Raw genomic sequence first — 23616 nt, forward strand, 5'->3', positions numbered from 1 at the left:
CTTCGTTATTTTGTCTGTTTCTCTTATTTCGCCTTTTTTTTTACCATTAATTCCCAAATTCCATGGCGCACGAGTGAAAATAAGACAGTCAACCCTAATGACGTCATTATGTGGAGCCAAAAAAATGGTTTACCACTAGAGATAATTTTCGACCAGTTTTCTTACCAACTAGGCCGGCTGGCCCAATGGAAAGGCGCTTGACTACGACCCTAGGGAAATCCTCTCGGTTATCAAGAGATTGCAGGTTCGACCCCTGCGTCGGTCAGTATTTTTGCCCTTGAAAGTAGTAGTTTTTTGGTGCTGCTTTTGTCCGGGAACCCGTTGTCGAAAACTGAGTTCCAATGGAGACTGATTGCACGCGAAGAGAAGAGCGGGTTAGATCATGCCAATGACACAGCATGCCACCTCACTGACAAAGGTGCAAATGGATAAAGAAGAAAGAATCAATTAAATCACTCTAGTTTCTAATTCATGGAGAATGTCGAAGAATGTTCAAGGGATATCAAATCATCACTTCATCAGCAGGCTGACGGCCCAGGGCACACTGAGCCCGCGCAAATCCCCGTAATGCTGGCCAACACCCAAAAAGACAATGGGTATCCCCGTCGCATGAACCATGCTAACCAGTGTTCCAACCATATCGCCGACAGTGTCACACTTACTAATAATGAACCCGTCCAAATTCCTGCCAGTCCCAAAGGCCTGGTTGAAGTTGCGGGCCTGCATGACACTGTCTGTACCAACTAGAGCCTCGCCCACCATGAAAATCTTGTCCGGCTGGGCGAACTTAGCGAATTTCTCGAGCGACGACATGAGCCGCTGGTCGTTGTGGCGGCGGCCGGCAGTGTCGATCAGGACGACGTCGAACTGGTTTGCCGCGCCGTAGTCGACTGCATCTTTGGCCACGTTCGCCGCATCTTTGCCATAGCCCTTTTCGTACAGCTCGACCTCGCCGACGTTCTCGCGGGCACTAAGCTCCTTCAGGTTGCGGGCATGCACGCGGAGTTGTTCCACGGCACCAGAGCGGAAAGTATCGCAGGCTGCAATGAGCACTCGGTAGTTGTTCTGCAGGAGGAAGAAGCAGATCTTGCTCAGGTTGGTCGACTTGCCCACACCGTTAACACCCACAATCGACATGACATAGGGCCGAGGTGCATGCTGCTTGGTGGTAGGTGCCGTCACGGCGTTGATTTCCCGCAAGAGATCTAGAGAAGAGGTCGGCGTCAGGATCTTGCGCAAAGATGACTCCATCGCGATGTGCAATGCGGCATCAACACTTTGAAAGTTTCCAGTCTTCTTTCCGACCAACTCTCGCTCGACGCCCTCGCAGAGCCGGACCGCTGCTTCACGGGCGACGTTCTTCTTGAGAAGGTGGTCCTCCATCGCTTTAAGAGGCTTCTGCAAATCCGCCGCCGTCAAAACCTTGCCACCGACGATATTGCGGAAGAAACCGCCAATTACGTTGAAGCCGGAGCCAACAACACCAGAGGATGCGCTGTCTTTGGACTTTTGGGCATCGGCGTTGTCCAGGATGGAATGGACCTCCTCGCCCAGTTCCTTCAGGACGAATTGGCCTTTACCGGTCTTCCGGCCCCAGGTGTCTTGAGAGACGGCTTCCACCGCGGGCGCGGCAGTACTAGTATCATCTGCTGGGGCAGAGTAATCCAAAATCTCGCCGTCATCTTCGTCGGCATATCCGTCGGCATCCCACTTGCGCATCTTCTTCGTGCCGCCCTTGGCTGTTTTTCCTTTCCGGGTATGCTCGTCACCAGAGGAAACGTTGGCGCTTGCGTTGGCGGCCTTGCGCGCACGACGAGAGACCCGGCCACCGGGACCAGACTTTCCAGTAAGGATGTGGCCCGTGGGAGTTGAAGACCTAGAAATATCAGGAGTTGTCGGTGGCGTGGCCTCATCAGAGGTCGCCCCGGCTAGCGCAGCATGGTGCTGCGCTTTAAAATAATCAGTCTTGGTTAAAAGACTTCGGTAGGGTAATCAAAGTCAATCGCCTCCATACCTTTCACCAGGCCCGGAACCGGTGGCGGCGGAGGACCGCCATTGTCCGATGAGACAAGCGGGTCATTTTTCTCTCCCGTCTCGGCCACATGTGTCTCTGCGACACTACCAGTATTGTCCTCGAGCTCGCGCACTTGTTGCTCAAAGTAAGGGTCGAATCGATACGTGGTGATCCTGCTCCGGTTTCCCTTCAACTGATCCTTGTAGAGGTCGATAAAGATTGTCGAAATGTTTTCCAAGAGCTTGTCGATCCATCCCAGGTGAAGCAGCGACTGATAAACTGCCTATAGACTTGAGGTGAGCTTTTGCGACTCGGCGGGTTCGTTGGTCGCATGCGACAAGACATACCACGAAAATCAGATTAAAATCCTTGACCTTCTTCCACTTCAAGGTATATTTCTCCTTCTTGAATATTGGCGATGCGCCGCTGATAGCAGCATTCTGGGGAACGACTTTCTCCTCGATAAAAACGTCGTTGATCAGGCTGTTAATGACATGCGTCCCCACAGGAGCGTATGACTTGGACCACAGCACCACCCCAGACGTGGTCAAGATTTCAAAGGCTTCCAGCATGTCGATGGATCCTTTTGCTGTAATATAAAAAAAAAGAAGGAAAAGTGCTCCGGTCGGGTTGGGAGAAAAAAGGAGGGCGAGAAGCTGTGGTGGCGGAACGGGCACTGGCGAAGTTGGAGCTCGGAGAGCGGGTCTTCAGCCACGTATAAACTGTTCTTCTGTATCAACCTCCTCTCCTGCACCCCGACGTACCACCGACCTCCCCACATTACCCTGCAGTCGCTCCCTTCCTTTTTCTTTTTCTTTCTTTTCAATTCCCCTTGACTCGATCAGGTGCATTATGTATAGGGGCTCCTTCGCACCTCCGCCCGCGCAGTCACCGCCGCTTCACCACCCCGTCCCGCAACATGTCTCGACCGTCCCTATGATGCGCTCACCACCTCCCCCTGCTCCTCAGCAACCTCCCAGTGCTGGCTATGGGGGCAACCCATATCAGCCATCGCCTGCACAGGGTGCCAGTGGAGCCTATGGCCCTGGATTCGGCGGGATCATCACTGATCCCACCGCGCAGATGGGCTTCCAAGTCGGCAAGACTGCGATGGCAGCTGGACAGGAGTACATGGAACAAAACGTATGCACCCCCTGGATGATTTTCCATTAGGGGCATTGTATCTGACCATCATCCTCGGAACAGTTTAACCGCTATGTGTCCATACCCGCTCTTAAGCACTACTTCAACGTCTCCAACTCCTATGTCCTGAACAAACTCGTCCTTGTCCTTTTCCCTTGGCGACACAAGCCCTGGTCTCGCCAGCAGGCAAGACTGACATCCACCTCGACCGGACCAAATGGCCAGATTGCCCAGCAGCAGTATTCATCCATGTTTCTGCCCCCGCGGGATGACCTCAACTCGCCCGACATGTACATTCCAGTCATGGCTCTGGTCACATACATTCTGCTGTCGGTCCTGCTGGCTGGCTTTCGAGGGTATTTCCACCCCGAGCTGTTGGGGTCCATTACCACGACCGCCATTGCAGTGATTATCTTCGAAATCCTGTGCCTGAAGCTGGCCATGTACATTCTGAGCATCAGCAACGACTCCCAGCTGTTGGACCTGGTGGCGTACTCGGGCTACAAGTTCGTGGGGATTATCGTCACTCTGGTTGCCTCTGAGATCTTGACCCCCGGCCGAGGAACTGGGGGCTGGGTCGGCTGGACAGTCTTTGCGTACACGTTCTTGGCGAATGCATTCTTCTTGGTAAGTCCCATTACTCTACACTTGGGTCAGCGGCATTTGTTAATTTCCTGTCGATAGCTCCGCTCGCTGAAGTATGTCTTGCTGCCTGATTCGACTGACGCCTCGATGCACACTGGCTCGATGCACACTGTGGCTCGCGGCCAGCGCAACCGCCGTACCCAATTCTTGTTCGTCTACTCCTACGTGATTCAGTTCGTGTTCATGTGGGTGCTCAGCCGAGAGGGACCTGCGATGCTGCCGGCTGCAGGAGGCTCCGCCGCGTCATAGTTGAATTGCAGGGGGATGTATCCAGAGAATATTCGCATGCAAAAAGGACACAGATGGGGTTGGAGGGATAAGGTCGGCATCATGTGCGGACAGGACGGGGCAATCCGATGCATCGCCCCAGGGTCTTGGGAACCTGGATTTGGTCTCAAGTAACGATATAGCACGACTTATTGTAATCAGAATATGTTCAATTTCCAACACTTCCATATGTTTACTGCAAATAGAGAGCGATGATTTACGTGTCAGGTCTAGAAGAGAGATGTGGAAAAGAGATATTGAGAAAATATAGTTTATTGCTATCATCTATGAGCTCGCCGGGATTGCTGAGCCACCAGGAAGGTCGTTGACACAGAGATTCGAGATCTATCGACAAGGTTAGAGACTGATTTCAACACGCATTTCCATCATAGCATGCACGGTGTGAGAAAGGTCCTCAGAGATCTTGGTGTAAAAGGAAATATCATAGCCAAAGGCATCATTTACTATCTAGGCGTGATAAAGTGTGTAATCATCGGACCGGGGGAGCGTGATCAAGATAAAGTCACCATCAACGTACCTTTTGTGTCAAAGCCAGGCCAGGTGGTGTCGTGTCTACCTGGGGGTTGAGAGAAAAAAATTAAACGAAAACGAAGCTAGCGATCCTAGAATCTTCGGCCAGTTAGCATGGTTGGTCCATCCAGAGGCAATGGCAGCAGAGAGCGTGCAAGTAGACAGAATTTTCAGAATATGTAAGAAATTGAATATCATCCAGCAGCGCTGTATCGAAACCCCGGCGAGGGCTTCACAGACACTGGGTCAATCGCAAATTACCGCATCATGCAAAGAGATAGGAAAAGAAGGTTAAGTCAGAACGTACCATGAAGAAATGGATGAGGAAGTGAGAAGCTAGAATGTTAGTCGAGGAAATAGCAGAGCGATGAAGACAACATGACAATGAAGAACAGCAGTGGAAAACAAAGAAGCTGCGAAGAAAAAGAGAGGAAGATCTCGGGGCGGAGTAACCTTAGTCCGGGGACAACCCTAGACCGGCCGCAAGTGGCCGGCTAAGCGAGAGATGTGGGCACATCCGAAATTCGCAACTTGGACACTCCCGACTCTTTCGACAACAACCCTCCCGACTCATCCAACAGCCCCGTTGTCGACCGTGAGTGTGATCGCCTGATAAATTGGAAATTCGCGCTGAACCTCTTTTTCTCTTTTAACAGAAATTCGCCATGGCCGATATCGATGTCACGCTCGCTTCGTGGAAGCTGGTTGAGGTTGGCCGCCTGGTGCTGATCCGCCGCGGCCCCTTCGCTGGCAAGCTCGCTGCCATCGTCGAGATCGTGGACCACCGCCGCGTATGTTGAATCGCCCTGTTTTCCTCTCTCCTTTGTTGTGTGGATGTCCTGGAAATTTCGCAACCCCCCGAACAATGGGCGACCAGGCGGGAAATTTTTGTGGAGCTGGGTTGTGGAATGTATAATTGACTCGCGATCGTACAGGTCCTGGTCGACGGTCCCTCCGGCGAGGAGAAGAAGATCGTGCCCCGTCACGTTCTCCCTCTGGCCCACGCCACCCTCACCCCCTTCATCATCCCTCAGCTTCCCCGCGCTGCCGGTACCGGCCCCGTCAAGAAGCTCTGGGCTAAGAACGAGATCGATGGCAAGTGGGCCAAGAGCAACTTCGCCCAGAAGACCGACCGTGCCGAGCGGAGGAAGAACCTGACCGACTTCGAGCGCTTCAAGGTCCTGCGTCTCCGCAAGCAGGTACGTGAACCTCCACAAAGACCGGAGATGGTTCCGCGGTTGCCAACAACCTGCGCGCATCCCCTGGCCCATTAGATTCTTTCTAGTTGGAATTTCCGCTAACTCTCATCGCAGGCCCGCTACGAGGTCCAGAAGTCCTACGCCAAGGTCCGGGCTGCCGCGGCCAAGTCATAAATGATTACGAGGGTGCATAGGATGAAGGAGGTGTCCTGAGACGGGTTTCCATCGCTGGTATTGCCCCAGCAAAATCGCTGTATGCATTATCGGTCAACAGCAAAAATCATTTAAATCCTTGATATCCCGGCAAGGGCCTGTATCAGTGGTTTCTGCATCTGGGGAGTCCCACTGGTCCTTTTGATATCCAGGGAATATTCCTCTCTAGAAGAAGTCGGGAAAAAATTAAATCACGTAAAAAACCATTGTATTTTCTATTTATCTTTAGAGCTTTACAACTATTGTAAACCCGATAAACTATGGGGTGTTGCCCATCGTAGTTGTATAGGGCAATGTGTGGGAAGTCCGGGGTGGGCGCAACCGCTCGCTAACGATTTTCGGGACAGCCTGCGCACAGCTCACTGCACCTTCAACTTCCCGACCGACAAAATCCACCCCAACCCACCACAGCTTGATATCAGCGATCCAGGTGCGTTTGGCTATTCGGTCCCCTGTTATTTCGAATTTCGAACCTCAGAATGGCTGGTTTCCCGGGTGTTGTGCGGTTAATGGGGGGTCGTCTGTCCCTCCCACTCCCCGCCCACTTTCCCACTTGACAAGCCCTGCTGGACCGTGAACTTGTTGGCTGATCGTCGATTTTCTTTTTTTTCAACTTTTCTAGGCTCATCTACACTCGCACAAAATGGCTGACCCCCGTGTTGAAGAGATCCATGATGAGGACGTCCCCAAGACCACCGCCGAGGACGCTGGTAGCAGCTCCGAGTCCGAGGCCGGCGAGGAGCCCACCATCCCCGGCGGTGCCGCCGTCACCATCCACTCGCGCAACGAGAAGAAGGCCCGCAAAGCCATTGGCAAGCTGGGTCTGAAGCACGTCCCGGGCATCACCCGCGTTACTCTCCGCCGCCCCAAGAACGTATGTGTGCCCTCCATGCGATTGTGAGGAGGGGGTTATGCCACCAGTTGCTTCAATGACATGTTTGGCATTTGAAAAGAGGTTCCATATATTCTGTGTGTGTCGAAGCTAACGCTCTTATTTGGGTTGTATAGATTCTCTTCGTCGTTAACCAGCCCGACGTCTACCGCTCCCCCAACAGCAACACCTGGATGTATGTGGATCTTTTTTTTTCTATTAGTTCTGTATTTGGATCGCCGCTGACACTTGTCTAGCATCTTCGGTGAGGCCAAGATCGAGGATCTGAACTCCCAGGCCCAGGCCTCCGCCGCTCAGCAGCTGGCTGCCGCCGAGGCCGCTGGTGGTGAGCATGCCGGTCACGACCACGAGCACGACCTCGGCAAGGGCAAGGCCCCCGAGACTGAGGCTAAGAAGGACGAGGAGGAGGATGACGGTGAGGAGGTCGACGAGGGCGGCCTTGAGGGCAAGGACATCGAGCTGGTCATGGCACAAGCGAATGTGTCTCGCAAGAAGGCCGTCAAGGCCCTGCGGGAGAACGACAACGATATCGTGAACTCGATCATGGCTCTCAGCATATGATCAACGCACCGGTTTTGAGGGACATGGGTTATGCGACCGGATGGATATCTGACATGGCTTGCCCATAGTGTATACAATTCAGCCCCAAAAAAATCGAACCAGCCTTCTCAATGTATTTTTGCTCAGCTTCCCAGCTTGCTATAATCTATCTTATTATTTATATTCTTTTATTTCATTTAATTGAACGGCCTCTATGGTAGAAGTATACCCTGCACGAAATGTATCGGTGGACACTCGGGTACCGGGCGGTCACGTGGCATCCGCATCCAAACCTTTCCGAGTCAACCCTCGCCCGGAACCTCCCCTGCACTTTGACCGTCTCCCCTCCTTTCTCTACCCACCAAGACTCTATCCTCCCTCCCGTCACAATGGCAGCTGTATGTTCCGTCCTGTCCCCTGTTATATGCCGCATGACCTGTTCAGCGCCACTGCTCGGACCCGCTAACCCCCCTTATAGCGCAGCGCCGCTCTCAAGATCGACTGGGCTAAGGTGTCGACCTCGCTCGGCCTCCGCGGCCAGACCGCGACCTCGCTCCAGTCCTTCAAGAAGCGCAACGATGAAGCCCGCCGCAAGGTCCAGGTCCTGTCCGAGCAGCCTCAGGCCGTCGACTTCGCCCACTACCGCAGCGTCCTCAAGAACCAGGCCATCGTCGACGAGATCGAGAACCACTTCAAGAGCTTCAAGCCCGCCTCCTACGACGTCAGCCGCCAGCTGAAGGCCATCGACGCCTTCGAGGCCCAGGCCGTCCAGAACGCCGAGCAGACCAAGGGCAAGGTTGAGTCCGAGCTGCAGAACCTGCAGAAGACCCTAGACAACATCGAGACTGCCCGTCCCTTCGAGGACCTCACCGTGGTATGTGTTATATGTGTTATGTGTGGTTGCAAACCGCTGCGTGGATGGTCGCTTACCAATATCCCTTCGCTTTTGTTTAGGACGAGGTTGCCTCCGCCCAGCCCGAGATCGACGAGAAGACCGCCTCGCTGGTCTCCAAGGGCAAGTGGATGCCCCCTGGCTACAAGGTACGTTTAGACCCCGTCGCTTTGTCTGGTCACCAGGCCATACTCATCCGATTCGATGTTTGCAGGAGCGCTTCGGCGATCTGTCCGCCGTCTAAGCCCGGACGCCTTCTCTATTCCGTGTTATTATTCCCCGTGTCATCACACTGTCCAGTCCACTTTGTTTGGCGTCAAGAAATATGGCTATGGAGCCAGGATATGGTTGGATATCTTCCATCGATGGTGTGGTGGGGCGGCTGGGATGTGTATAGAAACAGTTCAATTGAGATAGTTTCTGCGTTTCATTTGTCTATTGGACTTTGCATATGCTATAGTAATCATAGCACGAGATCAGTAAGAGAGGCTAGGTCTGATCATATCCATGTAGATACTGGCCGTGGTGCGGTAAATGTTGGCTGCGGATATATATATCCGGTTTACATTCATGGGCGTCTCGGGACATCTCCACATTTGTTTCCTTTCAGAATACCTGCTTCTTGCCTTGATCCAGGGAATTGACGAAATTCAGTAAATAGCGATCGATTTCTGGGCAGCCATCGCATGCTGGCGGTTCTTCAGTCTTGACATCAACCAACTCCCCGCCATCCCCAAACAACCATCGCATCACGGGTATCCCAGGAACCTGCAATCCAGTGACAACCCCAAGTCAATCCATTACTCAAGCATCATACCGCTCCCTAAGCCACCAGCATCATCCTACTTGCGGATGCGGAGCATTGATGCAGTCTTGCCAAGACTATCATTTCATGTCCAACATACCCACTTCTTTCCCCTCCCTCTCTTCAGCGATGCGTTGGCCCCATCAATTCATTTGCAGAGTTTCAGCAGACATGATTATGCAGGGCGGTGCCTCAACTCCGGCATGAGTATTTTGCGCATCGATGCCCCCCCCCCCCCCCGGTGGACGTTGATTTCACTGAAATGACCAGCGACAACCCCCCGCCATTGGTTTCTTCCCCGCCTTCGAACAGGTTTGCAAAGTGCAGATCTCTTGTGCGTGATTCTAGCAAGAAGTGTCTTGTATGACTGAAAAGAAAAGAAAAAGCAAAAAGCAGAAGAGAACGAGAAAGAGAAAGGAAACAAGTTATTGTCCCGAGGGAGCGCTCACTACTTGCAAATGGGTCGACCCGACCCGCTGGTTGACTACCCGTCCTCGCGCATCGAATCCCTGCCCGTGGAAATTCTGCAGTTGATCTTCCTGTACAGCCTGGAAGTCAATTTCCCGCGCGCCTCACCACGCCTCGGCCATGCCCTGTCCAACCAACTGCTCTACACCTGGCTGGTTCGGCTCGTGTTCAGTAGCACCAACCCAGGCTCGCGCGAGGGCTTTTTCACCCCGGACTTCCTGCCCCCGCCGCTGGATTTCTGGGCGCTGGAGTGGCAGCAGCGCCAGCATCTGCAGACAACTTTACTGGCTTGCCGCTGGTGCACGCTGCCACTGCTCCGGCGCTGCCAGCGCGAGTACATCGCCCATGCCATCCGGCGCAAATGCGCCGGACTCGTATTTCACCCAGACGACCAGGCCGCGCTGGCCGATCTGAGGCCACACTTTAAGAACCTCAGCGAGTGTGACCGCGCCGCCGACGGCCACCGCGGAAAAGGCGACTTGATCATCCCCGCACGGCTGGACGAAGGTTGTCCACGGTCCTCCTCACGCAGCGTCGACCGCAAGTTAGCAATCTGGTTCCATTTCGGTGCCGTGCAAATCCGCGAGCCGCACGAGGTCTACTACGAAAACGACCTCTTCCGGCTCCCTTGCTCGGTGGTGATCGGCCCGGGCCGCATCCCAGACAAAGTCCTGCGCGCGCCCTGGTCGCCAGAGCAATTCGAGTTCCTGCAGCTGCTCGCTGCGGACTTCTACCTCGACGAGGATGAGGTCGCCGCCGACCGCTCCTCGGACATCACTCATCGCTTGATCCGCAAACGCGCTATCGAGCCATTCCGCCGTCTGCTGCGCATGCATTTCCGCGCTGCTAATTGCCGCGTCCCGGCGCGCTGGCCTTTGCGGTCTTCGCACTATAGCCTTGTCCGGCGTTGTGGGACGGGTGCGGGGGACCCGTTTGCTGCGGTGATTCTTGATGAGCGCTGGGATGATCTTTCGGCTGAGGCGAAGCAGGACTTGCTGCGGTATCTTGAGTCGACGTCGTCTTGTGCATAGCTGTGTCGAAGGTTCTATTTTCTCGGGACGGTACAGGATCGTGCGGCTTAGATGGTACGAATCTTCGTGTTTAATCGTGTTTAATGTTTCTTGGATATGGCGTTAACAATAGCGGAGCAATAAAGATTAGATCTAGCATCATGAAATCGAGACTGCCAGTCATCTACCTTATACTCTGAAGCAGGAATTCAATATGGCATCTCGATGAATATCCAATAGTTGTGATCATCCTCCAGTAAGAACCTGTACTCTGACAGGAAGGTATTCCATAGTTGACATGACTTGAGAACAAGAGAACATCTCGTATCCATAGGCAAATCCATTGTATTACGAAAAGCATTCGGGGTATGTAACCATCAAGAAATCAGCCCATCCAGCCAGAAAGGCAAGAAGAAAAAGAATAAGAATAAGAAACACAAAAGTCATTCCACCAGTCCACCCGCCCATTTATTTCCCATTGTATCCCATCACTCGTGACTCGTAGCCATACCGACGCATAGCTTCCTTCGGTAGTGATCGAATCTGGCTTCGTTACACCGTGGCCCTGGTTCGTCGCTTGCGTTTACCACAGTAGCCGCAGGTCAGACAGGCGATGATCACATCGATGACGGTGACAACGCCGTCGATGATGGCGCGCAGGACGGCTCCGATGGCGTTGACGATGGTCATCAGGCAGGAGCCGATAGCGTGGAGGACGCTTTGGATCTGTACATAAAGAAGAGAGTTAGTATATTCTTTCTGGGATCTGTTGATTGGGAGGGGGTGGAGTGACAACTTACGCATGAGACAACGGCGCCCATCTTGATAGATGTGGATTATCGTTTATTGTGTCTGTAGTAAGAGGTAGATGTATGTCCAGGTTGGATCAGGAATCTTGGACTGTGGAAGGCTTCGGAGTCGAGGGAATAGTCGGTCCCGAGCTGGAAGAGGCAGTTGCGTGGGTAGAAGTATCGCTGAAGGGACGCATGGTGGATAGAGGGGAACCACGAGGGGCACGGTTTAAATATCTTTCAGGATATGAGAGATGGGAGATATGATGAAGGTGGTGCAGCGACAAACAAGAATAGAAGAGATTTAAAAAAAATAAATAAAAAGTTGACTAGATATACGTAACGGCTGGGCTGAAACGGGTCAAAGATAGACAAGGGCGTGCGAGAATCAGCGATTCCAATAGGAGTGGATATGCAGTTGACGTAGAGCAGGATCAGAAGAAGGGGCAAGATGTATTTCTTAAAGGCAGATACAGTAGAGAGGGAAGAACAAACCCTGCATGTACACCCCCCACAACCTGCTCGTGGATTCCGTCATATCGACGCGGTGCGGGTCCATTTCCTTGATTTGTGTTGATCTCGGACGACAGATTTTGCTCTGTCCTTGCTTGGTGTCTTCTGGTAATTTATCTGCTGCTCTACATTCTTTCTGCCTGCTTTTATTTTATTTTATTTATTTATTTTCTTTCCTTCTCTTCGAATCTCCAAAGTTGGTCGTTCCTTGCTCTCGAGTCTTTGACGTCATTCGATATCACATGACACACGATTCCCAACATGGCAAGCGTGATCCATATCACATGACTTGTCTCTATCACCACGTGTTGATAACAACTGGGTCTGTCGGGTGGTCTCCCGCCAATAAGCATGTCCCCTGACGTCGGGGGCACAGCATTTGCGTTACATCGTTATCTGCAGGGCTCTTTATAGATAACCTGAGCTGTCAAGCTAGACGCTTAGGGAACAATTACCACCCGAGACGAGCCAGAGGGAAACGGATGGAGCGGGAGCAGTATCATGGCCTCTCGCAAGGGCAATGAGGTCCCCACGCGGACGAAGCTTGCTCCGGAGCAGACAGTACGCAGGACCTCAAAATCTGCACATGCTGTCTCCAAACCGAAGCGCCGACCAGGGCGACCATTCAAAATGTCCAGCCAAAGCAACTCGTCGCGCTCAACGTCCGGCCGGTCTACTCCTCGCCGAGAGCCTGTGTCTCGCCCGCGGACCCCGCCTCTGTCGCTGTCTATGCTCGAGACTCTGCCTGTCGAGGTCATCGAGCAGATCTTCCTGTACGCGCTGAACCTGAATCTTCCGCGCGCATCGCCTTCTCTGGCTGCTGCCCTCTCGGCCGAGCACATCTACCGCGTTCTGATCTTGCTCGCTTTCTGGGATGACCCGCCCAGTCACCCCGGTAGCAAGGCTATCAATCGCATGTTCGCGCCATGTGAATATGTCCCGCTCTCGCTCGCCGACCGGCGCCAGCTACAGGATTCCGTTTTCCGCTGTCGCTGGTGCACGGCAGACCGCGTGCGCGAGCAGATTCCTACGGTGATGATCCTTACCATCCACCGGCACTGGTTCAATGCCGGCATAGTCATGGAGCCGCAGGAGAAGGCCGCCCTGGACAGGTTCATAGCGCGCAAGGATGACTCGGTGCGCGTGTTCCACGGCAAGGGCCCACCATCCCAGCGCATAAGTGAGTTCCTCAGCGCGGCAACCGGCCCGGACTTCACTGACCTCGCCCCGAACGCAAACAACACCGGCCTGCACCAGTATGAGCTCCACATTACGCCAATGGTGCTGATTGAAGTGCGCTGTAAGGAGCTGCGCTCGATCACGACCTTCCCGGGGATCGACCTCGTCAGCTTCCCATCATATCTCCTCCGCGGCCCCAGCGGGGGCTATTCTGACGCGGACGTCGCATTCCTCGAGATGCTGCGCATAACCTCGTGCAACTACACCAGAGGCAGAGGAACCGTGATGCCCTCCACCACCACGCAGGTCAACCGCACGCTTCTCCACCAGGGCCTGCACAAGGCCCTGCTCCAGCAGAAATACAACGCCGTCATCTCCCTCCTCAAGATCGACGAGTACTGTTTCCGCTTCCAAGCCGCCAATCAGAACCGTCCCGTCTTCTTTGGGATTCCCTCCGAACACTTCCTCACTGTCACCCGCGTCGGCCGCGACAAACCTCACCTCAATGCTGCCTTCTTCGAGGCCCTCCTCCGCGCCAGCGCCGAGTCTCTTCCATTGAACTCGGAGGAAATCACCCAGTGGACCGTCGATAATATGCGCCGCGCGCAGCAGAACCCGTCTGCCTATAACCTCATGAATGGCCGGTTTGCGCGCTGGCTGTCGAATTTCCTGTTGCGGCTCCCCGACCAAATCGACTTCAGTCACGAAGACCCCACGGCCCAACTATTCTATTGCGGCCAGCTGGATCTTATGGATATGGAGGGTATCTCGTTCCTGGATCAGGTGCTCAGACCCTCTAACCGCGACCCGCTCGTCAATTGGTTGCCGCAGAGCTCGTTCCGGACTGAGGATCACTGGGTCAAGAAGTAGGTCTTCCTTTGCCTGTCGTGAGACTGGGCCCTTTCCTTTTCTTCTATAACGAACCTCACTTGGTTTCGTGTCATATACCCACTTGTTTTTATATCTAGATGTAGGACTACATACGCCATATTTAATGAATTTCATCTAAGTGAAATGATCCAATTTCTCCCCTTCACTCACACACTGTCTATCCATGGTCATCTCCCTCATTTGACTAATATACAAGTAAAGCCATCACATATTTCCTAGCAGTCGGATAATCCCTGCAATGCGTCCACCCAACGTCAACTGGTACCCCGTCTCCACGATACCCTTGCACATCTCCCACGCAGCAGGGCCATCCTTGCTACCAGCATCCCCATCAGTCTTCTGAATGGGGTAGTCCACGCGCGGCGGGATAGCAGTAGCAATCCAGCCCGGGAACTTATCCACACATACAGATTTGAGATTACAGAGACCACGCAGGCCCTCAACACCAGCAAAACGACCATACCCAGATCCACGCACACCACCAAACGGCAACTGCACGGCATAGTAGCTGCCGAAGTCGTTGACGGATACAACACCCGCATCGATACCCCGGACGCAGGCCTGTACCTCGGCGCGCCGGTAGCCGAACACGCTGGCGCCCAGAGCGAAGGGGGTTGAGTTGGAGATGGCGATGGCGTCGGGGACGGAGGCGGCGCGCATGACCAGGAAGACGGGCGCGAAGAGCTCGGTTTGGGCGATGCCCATGGCGGGCGTGACGTCGACCAGGAGAGTGGGCGAGAAGTAGTGGCCGTGCGGGTGGGCCGGGTGGTTGTGGCGCGTGCCGCCGCAGAGGAGGCGGGCACCTTGCTTGACGGCGTCGGCGATCATGGATTCGAGCTTGTCGAAGGACGCGGGAGAGATCGTTGCGCCCATATCCGGGGTTGTGGCGGTATCCAAAAGAATGGAGCCCAGCCGGAGAGCGTTGATGCGAGGGGCGACGAGCTCGATGAGTCGGTCATATACGTCTGGGAGAGCGATGACGCGCTCGATGCCGACGCAGTTCTGACCGGCGGACTGGAACACGCCGCGCATGAGGAGCGAGGCGATTGAGGGCAGGCCGCGTACTGTGCCCGGGTCGTCCAGGATGACGGCCGGGTCCTTGCCACCCAGCTCGACGGTGACGGGGATAAGCGCTTTAGCGGCAGATGCGCAGACCTTGTGGGCGACGGGTCGCGAGCCGATGAAAGTCAGCTGCGCGACGTCCGGGTGCGAGGTCAGCGCGTCGGCCACGGCGGGGAGACACACGATGGTTTGGACGAGGTCGCGCGAGTGGCCGCAGCTGGCGAGGGCGCCGCGCACGACATCCAGGAAGAATGCAGACGACCACGCCGTCTGCTCGGACGGCTTGACTACTACGGCGTTGCCGGTGAACAGCGCGCTGATCACGGGGCCGATGAAGTTGTGGAAAGGATAGTTCCAGGATACGCAGGCGGCCACCACCCCGAGCGGCTCGTAAAGAACCATATTCTTCTTGTACATCATCAGGAAGTTGGTTGGCCGCCGGTCCGGGAGCAGCGCTTTCTCGCCGTGGTCGATCGTCCACTTGAGTTTCTCCGCTGTGACAAGGATCTCGCCGAATGAGGCGTCCACTTTCGTTTTGCCCGAGTCGAGGCAGCACGCCGTCACGAGTTCATCTTGGTGCTCGAGGACGTATCTAGTGTTCAAGTCAGTGGGACGAGCCTTTTTGGGTGTATGTTGCACGTAGAGGGAGAGCGGGAAGCGAGAAAGGAATTGGCGTCCGCAACATACTTCAACATAGTCCGAAGAACCTTGCGGCGTTCCGCAAAGGTCGACTGAGCCCATTCCCGCTGTGCAGCCTGCGCTGCCCGCACCGCACCATTGACATCCTCGACCGTCGCGGGCTTGATCCCATTACCCAACACCCTGCCATCGGCGGGACAATAGCTCATGATCAACCGGTCATTCCATTTCTAGGGAAAACAAGAGGAGTCAGTTCACATCCTTGCAAAAAAGAAATAGCCTCCTCACTGGGATTCGCTCAGACTCACCCCCGAACCTGGTCCTGCAACACCTGCTTCTGCTGTCCCTGAACCTCTTCCCATTTCTTGCCTGTCGAGCTATTGCGCACTTCTGAGGGCACGGGGACATTGAACGCGACGGCAGCCTCTTTCTGGCATCGGATGTAGAGATACCCCGCGTAAACAGCAACCAGGGAGACCAACGCGACACCGATCCACGGGGCGTGCTCCGTGTACAGCGGCCCGCCGGCCTCCACGAGGGAGCGTAGCGACGGGGGAATGTGCGAGACCAGACAATCCATCCTTCTGGAAGGGATGGTGTAATTGAGCCCTGGGGTCTCTGGAGGCGAGTGTTGCGGTGGTGTGGATGGTGACTGCGATCTTTTTCCCCTGATAGGCGATAACCACACGGACCACATTTTCTCCAGATTTCTGCAGTCTGCAGTTATATCCAGGGCAATTAATTGGCATTGATCTATTTAATATTATTTATGTCAAATCGAATATCGTGGGATAAAATATTTAACTTGCAAATAGCATCTGGCAGATCTCGAACCTGGCAACGCTCGCTAAAAATATAGAGCTTATAGATATATATATATTAGCCGTGGTGAACACCAGCAAACAGAATCAGTCCTCGTGCCATTCAGTCTCCTCGCTCTCCATGGATTCACTGGCCTCGCTGGATTCGCTGTGCTCTGTTTTTCTCTTCTTTCGACCATGCTTCTTTCCTCCATTCTTCTGAGGCTTTTCAGTCGCAGCAGCACCCTTGCGCTTGCCCGTCCGCGTCACCAAATGATCAATAACACACCCCTCGTCCCATCCAGCACTGGACTCGCCAGTGATAGCTCGACAGCGTGGACAGGTCTTTCCGTGGCGGATGAGCAGCTGGTGCAGCGAGTACTTGAGGCGATCCGGGATCCGTACCTCCAGATGACTGAACGCGGTGACCTCGTTGGTGCGAGTGGGTGGTACCCAGCCCAGCCATTTGCAGATGCGGAAGATGTGCGTGTCGACAGCGAAACATGGTCGCTGGAAACAAAACAAGAGTACGCAGGCGGCAGTCTTGGGGCCGATCCCGGGGTACTTGACCAACTCTACCATGACTTCCTCCGAGGAGAGGTTGTGTAGGTGGTTAAGCGAGAGGAAGTTTTGGTCGGCACAGGCTATCTCATACTGCTTATCCTTCTCGACTTTGTTTGTTGGGGGCTGGTTGTCTTTGTCATTGTTCTTGTTGTGTGCTGGTCCAGTTTCTACCAAGAGATTCCGTCGTTGCTGGTTCTCCTGGTGCACCATGTCCAGGATCGCCTTGAGGTTCTTGCTCTTGATGTCTGCGAGTCCGCCGCTCTTGATTGCTTCGAAGACATCCTTCAGTGAGGCTTGTCGCACGGCATCCCAGTTGACACTCCCCTTGCCGATACCCTCAGTGAGGATGCCGAATCGCTGGACGAGTCCATTGAAAGCCATGGCAGAATTATTCCCCGTTGTGGCTCCACTGAGTAAAGTGCGAATCAAGGCATCAAGAACAGATGGGACCTCGCCACAGCCAGTGACCGTCAGAGAAGGTTCGGGAAGTGTCTTTGGTGCGATAATCTCTCCATGAATGCCAGACAACAATCGATTGACCTCTTCACACTCTTCGGTTGTAGGACGAACCCAGTCAGGGAAGGGAGTTTGTCCAGGGGTCAAGCCATATGGATGTCTCTTGGGCTTCTTCTGGCCTTTCTGGTCACTTTTCGTTAGTTTGTGCTCTGGGTCCTCCTTGACAACAACCTGTGTGGCATTGTCAACGGTTTGCTGGAGCTCTGTGGCGAGCTTCTCAACTATTTCTTCTTTGATTGTCTGGTTCTCTTTGTCAGTGCCATTGATTGACACTGCAGGATCTGCATCTGTGGATAACGAGACAGGTGCAGGTCCCAGGTTATGGGGGAGCTCATCAACTGCAGATGCAAGGACTGGCTTTGTCTGTTTCTTGCGTTGCTTCTTGGAGGCAGTTGCCTTTGGTCGTGTCTTCTTCTTAGGTGTTGGTACATCTGCCTTTGTGGTTCTTTTTCTTTTGGTGGTGGTGGGAGCGTTTGATGCTTCAGCTGGGGGATTGATGGGTTGGGTGTCTGTGAGCAACGCTGCTGCCGCCCGAGCTGCAGCGCGGGTCACACGAGGCACCATGGCTGTTTGGAGATGATGTAACAGATGGAATTTCAATCCTGAGGTTTTCAGCCGATGATTGAGATGATCATGTGCCTAGGTGGGCAGATGGTGGCATTGTCGGCAAGCAGAACGGTTCATGGCAAAGAAAACAATCAGAAGAAAGAGATAAAGAGAATACCATCCACGACCAGATCCAAGATGCAATTGATTCAGGGATACAGCGGGATGATGGAATGACAGATCTGATGTGGGCGATGCAGAGTGACCAACGACTTTCTACTGGCCGATCGGGATCTATAGTAGGACACGTGATCTACACACACTCAGAGGGAATCCGTTGGAATTGATTCTTGATTTTTCATGATTTTCGTGGTATCGATGGTTAATATTCGTGGAATGCAATTGCGCATCAGATAGAAACAGATCATCCACCCAAATGTGTCTAGTGTATGCCACCCACAACTCCCAGACTCCGGATGCAAACAGGAAACGAGGCATGTCATCATCATCATGGATGGTCAGCGATGTTGTGGATGCTGATGTCCATGCGGTCATCGACCTTGGGGTTCTCAGCACTGACTGGCCCTGGCGAGCCCAAGCTGGGTTGGGGAGCGTCCGAGGACCCGGAGGCCGGGATAATCTTGCCGTTGGTGTCCATGGTGACACCGTTGGCGGCGATCTCGAAATCAGTCACGCTGGCAAAGCCATGGGCCACAGCTTCCTTGGCCTTGTCAAGTGCTTTGATCTTACGGCCTTCACCGCGGATCTGCTCGAGGTGTTCAAAGTAGCCTTGTCGCACCGGGGTCACGTAGCTGCCGCAGAACACACCCACTTCGAAGTTCTGGGGTTCTTGCTGGCCGTTCTCGTGGGCAATCTCGGCACAGGCCCCCTTGAGATCATCCAGGGTCTGGAAGATGACGCGCTCCGCACCAATGTGCTGTGCGATGGTGTCTGGGTTTCGGTTGTGCGCAACAAGTTCGTGCGGCGAAGCAAGGTCAATACCGTAAATGTGGGCGTGGCTGCGAAAGTTAGTGCCGAATTTCCAATCAGGATAATTGCAAGGGATAAAACTTACGTGATCTCCGGTGCGCAACTGGCAAAGTAGACCTTCTTCGCACCGGCCTCCCGAGCCATGCTGACGATTTCACGACTTGTGGTGCCACGTACGATACTGTCATCCACCAACAACACATTACGGTCCTTGAATTCGGCCTTCATGGCGTTCAGCTTCCGACGAACACCCTTTTGCCGTGTCTTCTGCTCAGGCATAATGAAGGTACGGAAGACGTAGCGGTTCTTGACAAACCCATGGCAGTAGGGCTTATCCAAGTATTGTGCCACGTTGGTCGCCGACGTGGTAGCCGTCTCAGGAATGGGGATGACCACATCAATGTCCTTCACAATCTCAGGGCCGAGGACGTCAAGGACCCGCGCACCCAGGCGTTCACCCATACGTTGACGGCTGCGGTACACGCTGATGCCATCGATGACAGAGTCCGGCCTGGCAAAGTAGACATATTCAAAGATATCCGGAGCATAGTCCTTCTTGGGAGCCACCTGGCGGAAGACCGGCTCCCCACCCTTTTCGATGATGACCGCTTCTCCGGGCTGAATGTCACGAGTGTTGGTGAAGCCCAACTGGTCCAAGGCAACAGATTCTGATGCCATCATGTAGTCCATACCCGGCCCATCCAAGGAAGGACGGGACCCCAGAACCAACGGTCGGATACCATAGGAATCCCGGAAGCCCAGCAGACCGAAGCCTAAATGAGTTGGTCAGATGACAGGTCATTCAAATAAGGGGTTAAAAAAAAGAAGAGCGCTTACCAGCCAGCATAGCAGTGCAGGCCCATCCACCTTCACACCGGTTGTACATGCGGCTCAGGCTAGCAAACAGGTCTTCCTCGTTCACACGGGCCTTCTTGGTCTCACTCAGCTCATCCGCAAAGATGTTCAGCATCAACTCGCTGTCACTGTCGGTATTGATGTGGCGGTGGGCTTCAAGATCCAGGTATTTCTTCAATTCTAGGGCATTGATCAGGTTGCCATTGTGGGCAAAGCAGATGCCATAGGGACTGTTGACGTAAAAGGGCTGAGCCTCAGCACCGGCACTGCTGCCCGCCGTCGGGTATCGCAGGTGAGCAATCCCCATCGGTCCAGGCAGGTGAGCTACCTTGGCACCATCTTGGAAGACCTTGGCAGCCATGCCATTGGCCTTGAGCTGGTAAATCCGACCCCCATGTGCGCAGGTGGCGATACCGGCTGCATCCTGGCCACGATCTGCAAGGCCACATCCCCTTTAGTATAAGAAATTTCCAACTTGGTTGACCATTGAGCAGTGACTCACGTTGCAGAAGGTAGAGAGCCTCGTGAAGGTCTACCGCAGCAGCAGAGGAGGGGTTCGCCTGGATCAGAGCAATGATGCCACACATCCTGACGCGGGGTAGTTCCTAGTGAGAGTAGACCAGGTCAGCGTAGGGGCTCATCGACTCTGATCAAGTCACAGTGTAGAGTGCAAGTCTCTGAATCAGATCGGATGTTCTCCGCAAAGTGCTTAGGAAGTCTAACATCTATAAAAAAAAATTCCGAATTCATCATATAGACAGAGCTGGGTACAATCAAAAAAAACAAAGAAACACTTACCGATCACAGAGTAAAAGGGAGAAAGGGGACGAACGGTCAAGAGGGAAGTACCCCAGAACACCCAAGACGGAGGGGAAGGAAGAAAATCTCCATAGCGCCGTCCGTCCTGTGGTTGTGCCTGTTCTCCACCAAATTTTTTTTTTTCGCGGAGTCGTTGTGCCGGCTCCGGCTGAGTCAGGACTGAGTCAACGTGCCCTATCCTGCCAAGAATGGACATCTATGAATATTAAAAAATCTATACTGGCCTCAAGATTCTTTATGGATGCTGAATGTTTTTAGAATGAAAAGAATTTCTGAAAACTACTCAGGAAACAGGTCAGACAATGGAGCTATTCAATATTTCTACTAAATTACATTTCCTTTTACTTGTCTTCTTTGACGGTCTCTCACAAATTGCTTTGAAGTCACTACGGCTTCTTCTCTCACTAAGCCATTGATGAAGCCATATTCTTTCCATTTGCCTGCAGCTCAAAATCCTTTATTCAATTATCATTTGTCCACTTGAGCTCCCCTGACTTAATTCTTACCCCAGTATTGGTTCTTAGTTTTCCATCCTCTGCGCTATTCAGCCCGTCTTTGCTCTCAAGCTAGGTTGATAAACCCCTACTGCGAGGTGATTGTTTTCAAAAGCTAACCTTTGCTCCTCAATACTTGACAGCCTTCCCACCTTGGCCCTGTGTTCGTTTTTGCCATGGATCTTCATCACGACCTGGACTTTGCAAGCAGAAATATCTGTGCGCCAGCAGGGCTATCCGAGCCTCCCAGCCTCAGCAGTCTCCAGAAGGCAATAAGAAGAATGACCTCTTCAAGCCAAAGAGAATACATGACAGAAACTGAGGACTGGCCTGCGGCTGATGAACCGGGTGACATCTTTCCCTCTCGCTCAGAGACCCGTGATGCAGAATCCTCGACACCCAATCTCCACTATAAGGAGACTTTGGTTGAGGAGCAGATTGAAATTGTGGACCTGACTCTTGATGCGCCAGTCTTCAAGCTGGATCTGGATTGCATTGACCTCACTGGCCTCCCTTTGCACAGGCCCCAGAGCCCATCCTCGTCAGAGTCCGTCCCGCAAGTGGTGATTGAGAACAATGTCTACCGAGAGGGCATGTCTCTGCTACTTTGCGATAAATCATACCTTCGCATTGAGCACATCGTCCAAGGGAGTAACGGAATCTTCTTCCATGGCCGACGTCTCTTTGCGACAAGCGATCCCCGAATGGATCGATATCTTCCCAAGAAAGCTGGGGAGCTCATCTGGACCACGCATTACATGGAACCAGTCTCCTTTGCTCAGGTCAATCGGGCTTGTCGCGTCTTGTTCACCAATTTTCGCACCCTTCCACTGGGTCACACGGGTATGGTTTGCCGTCTGAAGCTCACGATCAGAACCCGCGAGGACAATCCTACCGATGACCGACAGTTTCTCAACGCTCAAGACTCTTCGATTGAATACCTCCATATCAACGAGGTCGACCAAGGGTTTGGACTGTCACCAACGGAGTTGCGAGACCGCTGGCGAGGCCGCGGCCAGACGGTGCCCTTTGGAGAGTCTCAGCTGTCACAAATTGTGATGGAGAACTCTCCAATGGACGTTGATCAACCGCGTCAGGTCATAGATCTGACCGCCCCGACTCGCACATACACATTTGGTGATGCCTTTTGTGGTGGAGGTGGAGTGTCGTGTGGCGCGAAGAAGGCAGGGTTGAATCTGCGATGGGCATTTGACAAAGATCGCCATGCCATCAATACATACCAGCGCAATTTCGACGGCGTGACCATTGAAAATGCGGAAATCTTTGATTTCCTGACAAACCACGCATCTTTCCTTCGAGTGGACGTCTGTCACTGCTCTCCCCCCTGCCAGACTTTTTCCCCGGCTCACACGGTGCACTGCGATCGGGACGAAGCCAATTCGGCTTGTATCTTCTCCGCCAACGATCTCATCAAACAGGCACACCCGCGCATTCTGACGATGGAGGAGACATCGGGACTGTTGGAACGTCATAAAGATTATTTCAATCGGATCATCTTGAACTTGCTGGATATTGGGTACTCGGTTCGCTGGGCCGTGTTGGACTGCGTCAACTATGGGGTGCCGCAATCTCGCAAGCGGCTAATCATCATTGCCTCTGGGTGCGTTGACATTGACAGTGTCGCACATTGGCGATTTTACTAACGAGGTTGATTCATAGTCCCGGAGAAGCCCTTCCCGAGATGCCCTTGCCTACCCATGGGCTCCCAGGCTCAGGTCTTGACCCCCTGAACACCATCCACGATAGTATCCATGACCTTCCGCCTGACGCGCCCGATCACGATGTCCAGACAACCCTGGAGCGTTACCGCACCCAGGGATGGCGAGATCCCTACAACGCGCACCAGCCCGCAAGAACTGTTACGTGCAGCGGTGGGGAGTTTAACTACCACCCGTCGGGCAAGCGCGGGTTCACGACTCGCGAATTTGCGTGCCTGCAGACATTCCCGCGCGATTTCGAGTTCTCCGAAAAGAACATTCGTCGACAGATTGGGAATGCTGTGCCGCCGATGTTTGCGGCTGCGATCTACCGCGAGATTGCCAAGTCGTTGCGGAAGACCGACGAGCAGGAGGAGGAAGAGATGAGGGCTGGCCTTATCAATCAATCGGATCTGCCGATCTACATGTGAAAAGCCGCGCAGGCCGAGGACGAAGGGAGGTTCGGGATCGGCATTGGGGTTTTCTTTCTTTTGCAGGCCTGGCTTCTGATGTTCTTCCGATCTTCGCTTTTTTTTTGTCTGTTTCTCGCTGTCCCCTTGTTTCGCCCTCGGCTGCATCGTCCGATATTCGGCGGCCCAACTCATTGAATTTTGGACTGC

At 53.6% G+C, this 23616-nt stretch overlaps 12 protein-coding genes across 12 annotated transcripts; 7 read left to right on the forward strand and 5 right to left on the reverse strand.

The window, feature by feature from the left end:
- Positions 1-510: 510 nt before the first annotated feature.
- NUU61_007296 (signal recognition particle receptor subunit alpha) lies at positions 511-2586 on the reverse strand (the record flags this gene model as incomplete). Its single annotated transcript, XM_056657821.1, has 3 exons — positions 511-1949; positions 2015-2297; positions 2362-2586. The coding sequence occupies 3 exons, from the start codon at positions 2584-2586 to the stop codon at positions 511-513; spliced, it is 1947 nt and encodes a 648-aa protein (XP_056510621.1).
- A 280-nt stretch (positions 2587-2866) lies between these two features.
- NUU61_007297 (protein transporter YIF1) lies at positions 2867-4051 on the forward strand (the record flags this gene model as incomplete). Its single annotated transcript, XM_056657822.1, has 3 exons — positions 2867-3157; positions 3221-3784; positions 3842-4051. 3 exons carry the CDS (start codon positions 2867-2869, stop codon positions 4049-4051), a joined length of 1065 nt encoding a protein of 354 aa, XP_056510622.1.
- Positions 4052-5265: 1214 nt separating this feature from the next.
- NUU61_007298 (60S ribosomal protein eL14) lies at positions 5266-5973 on the forward strand (the record flags this gene model as incomplete). The annotated part of the gene is made up of 3 exons (XM_056657823.1): positions 5266-5391; positions 5536-5799; positions 5914-5973. 3 exons carry the CDS (start codon positions 5266-5268, stop codon positions 5971-5973), a joined length of 450 nt encoding a protein of 149 aa, XP_056510623.1.
- A 682-nt stretch (positions 5974-6655) lies between these two features.
- NUU61_007299 (nascent polypeptide-associated complex subunit alpha) lies at positions 6656-7465 on the forward strand (the record flags this gene model as incomplete). The annotated part of the gene is made up of 3 exons (XM_056657824.1): positions 6656-6886; positions 7021-7079; positions 7141-7465. The coding sequence occupies 3 exons, from the start codon at positions 6656-6658 to the stop codon at positions 7463-7465; spliced, it is 615 nt and encodes a 204-aa protein (XP_056510624.1).
- A 218-nt stretch (positions 7466-7683) lies between these two features.
- On the forward strand, positions 7684-8580 carry NUU61_007300 (F1F0 ATP synthase subunit d; the record flags this gene model as incomplete). The annotated part of the gene is made up of 4 exons (XM_056657825.1): positions 7684-7842; positions 7923-8318; positions 8399-8485; positions 8551-8580. The coding sequence occupies 4 exons, from the start codon at positions 7684-7686 to the stop codon at positions 8578-8580; spliced, it is 672 nt and encodes a 223-aa protein (XP_056510625.1).
- A 1019-nt stretch (positions 8581-9599) lies between these two features.
- NUU61_007301 (uncharacterized protein) lies at positions 9600-10640 on the forward strand (the record flags this gene model as incomplete). The annotated part of the gene is made up of 1 exon (XM_056657826.1): positions 9600-10640. The coding sequence occupies one exon, from the start codon at positions 9600-9602 to the stop codon at positions 10638-10640; it is 1041 nt and encodes a 346-aa protein (XP_056510626.1).
- A 531-nt stretch (positions 10641-11171) lies between these two features.
- On the reverse strand, positions 11172-11440 carry NUU61_007302 (uncharacterized protein; the record flags this gene model as incomplete). The annotated part of the gene is made up of 2 exons (XM_056657827.1): positions 11172-11345; positions 11420-11440. The coding sequence occupies 2 exons, from the start codon at positions 11438-11440 to the stop codon at positions 11172-11174; spliced, it is 195 nt and encodes a 64-aa protein (XP_056510627.1).
- A 984-nt stretch (positions 11441-12424) lies between these two features.
- Positions 12425-13972, forward strand: NUU61_007303 (uncharacterized protein; the record flags this gene model as incomplete). Its single annotated transcript, XM_056657828.1, has 1 exon — positions 12425-13972. One exon carries the CDS (start codon positions 12425-12427, stop codon positions 13970-13972), a length of 1548 nt encoding a protein of 515 aa, XP_056510628.1.
- A 225-nt stretch (positions 13973-14197) lies between these two features.
- NUU61_007304 (aldehyde dehydrogenase family protein) lies at positions 14198-16274 on the reverse strand (the record flags this gene model as incomplete). The annotated part of the gene is made up of 3 exons (XM_056657829.1): positions 14198-15647; positions 15743-15924; positions 16011-16274. The coding sequence occupies 3 exons, from the start codon at positions 16272-16274 to the stop codon at positions 14198-14200; spliced, it is 1896 nt and encodes a 631-aa protein (XP_056510629.1).
- Positions 16275-16602: 328 nt separating this feature from the next.
- On the reverse strand, positions 16603-18138 carry NUU61_007305 (endonuclease III domain-containing protein; the record flags this gene model as incomplete). The annotated part of the gene is made up of 1 exon (XM_056657830.1): positions 16603-18138. One exon carries the CDS (start codon positions 18136-18138, stop codon positions 16603-16605), a length of 1536 nt encoding a protein of 511 aa, XP_056510630.1.
- Positions 18139-18628: 490 nt separating this feature from the next.
- On the reverse strand, positions 18629-20552 carry NUU61_007306 (amidophosphoribosyltransferase; the record flags this gene model as incomplete). The annotated part of the gene is made up of 4 exons (XM_056657831.1): positions 18629-19139; positions 19196-19883; positions 19948-20400; positions 20468-20552. 4 exons carry the CDS (start codon positions 20550-20552, stop codon positions 18629-18631), a joined length of 1737 nt encoding a protein of 578 aa, XP_056510631.1.
- A 1034-nt stretch (positions 20553-21586) lies between these two features.
- On the forward strand, positions 21587-23427 carry NUU61_007307 (DNA cytosine methyltransferase; the record flags this gene model as incomplete). The annotated part of the gene is made up of 2 exons (XM_056657832.1): positions 21587-22899; positions 22959-23427. The coding sequence occupies 2 exons, from the start codon at positions 21587-21589 to the stop codon at positions 23425-23427; spliced, it is 1782 nt and encodes a 593-aa protein (XP_056510632.1).
- Between the last annotated feature and the right edge of the window lie 189 nt (positions 23428-23616).

This window comes from Penicillium alfredii (genome assembly GCF_028826965.1).
Source record: "Penicillium alfredii strain IBT 34128 chromosome Unknown utg000009l_segment0_segment0, whole genome shotgun sequence".
Lineage (NCBI taxonomy): Eukaryota > Fungi > Ascomycota > Eurotiomycetes > Eurotiales > Aspergillaceae > Penicillium > Penicillium alfredii.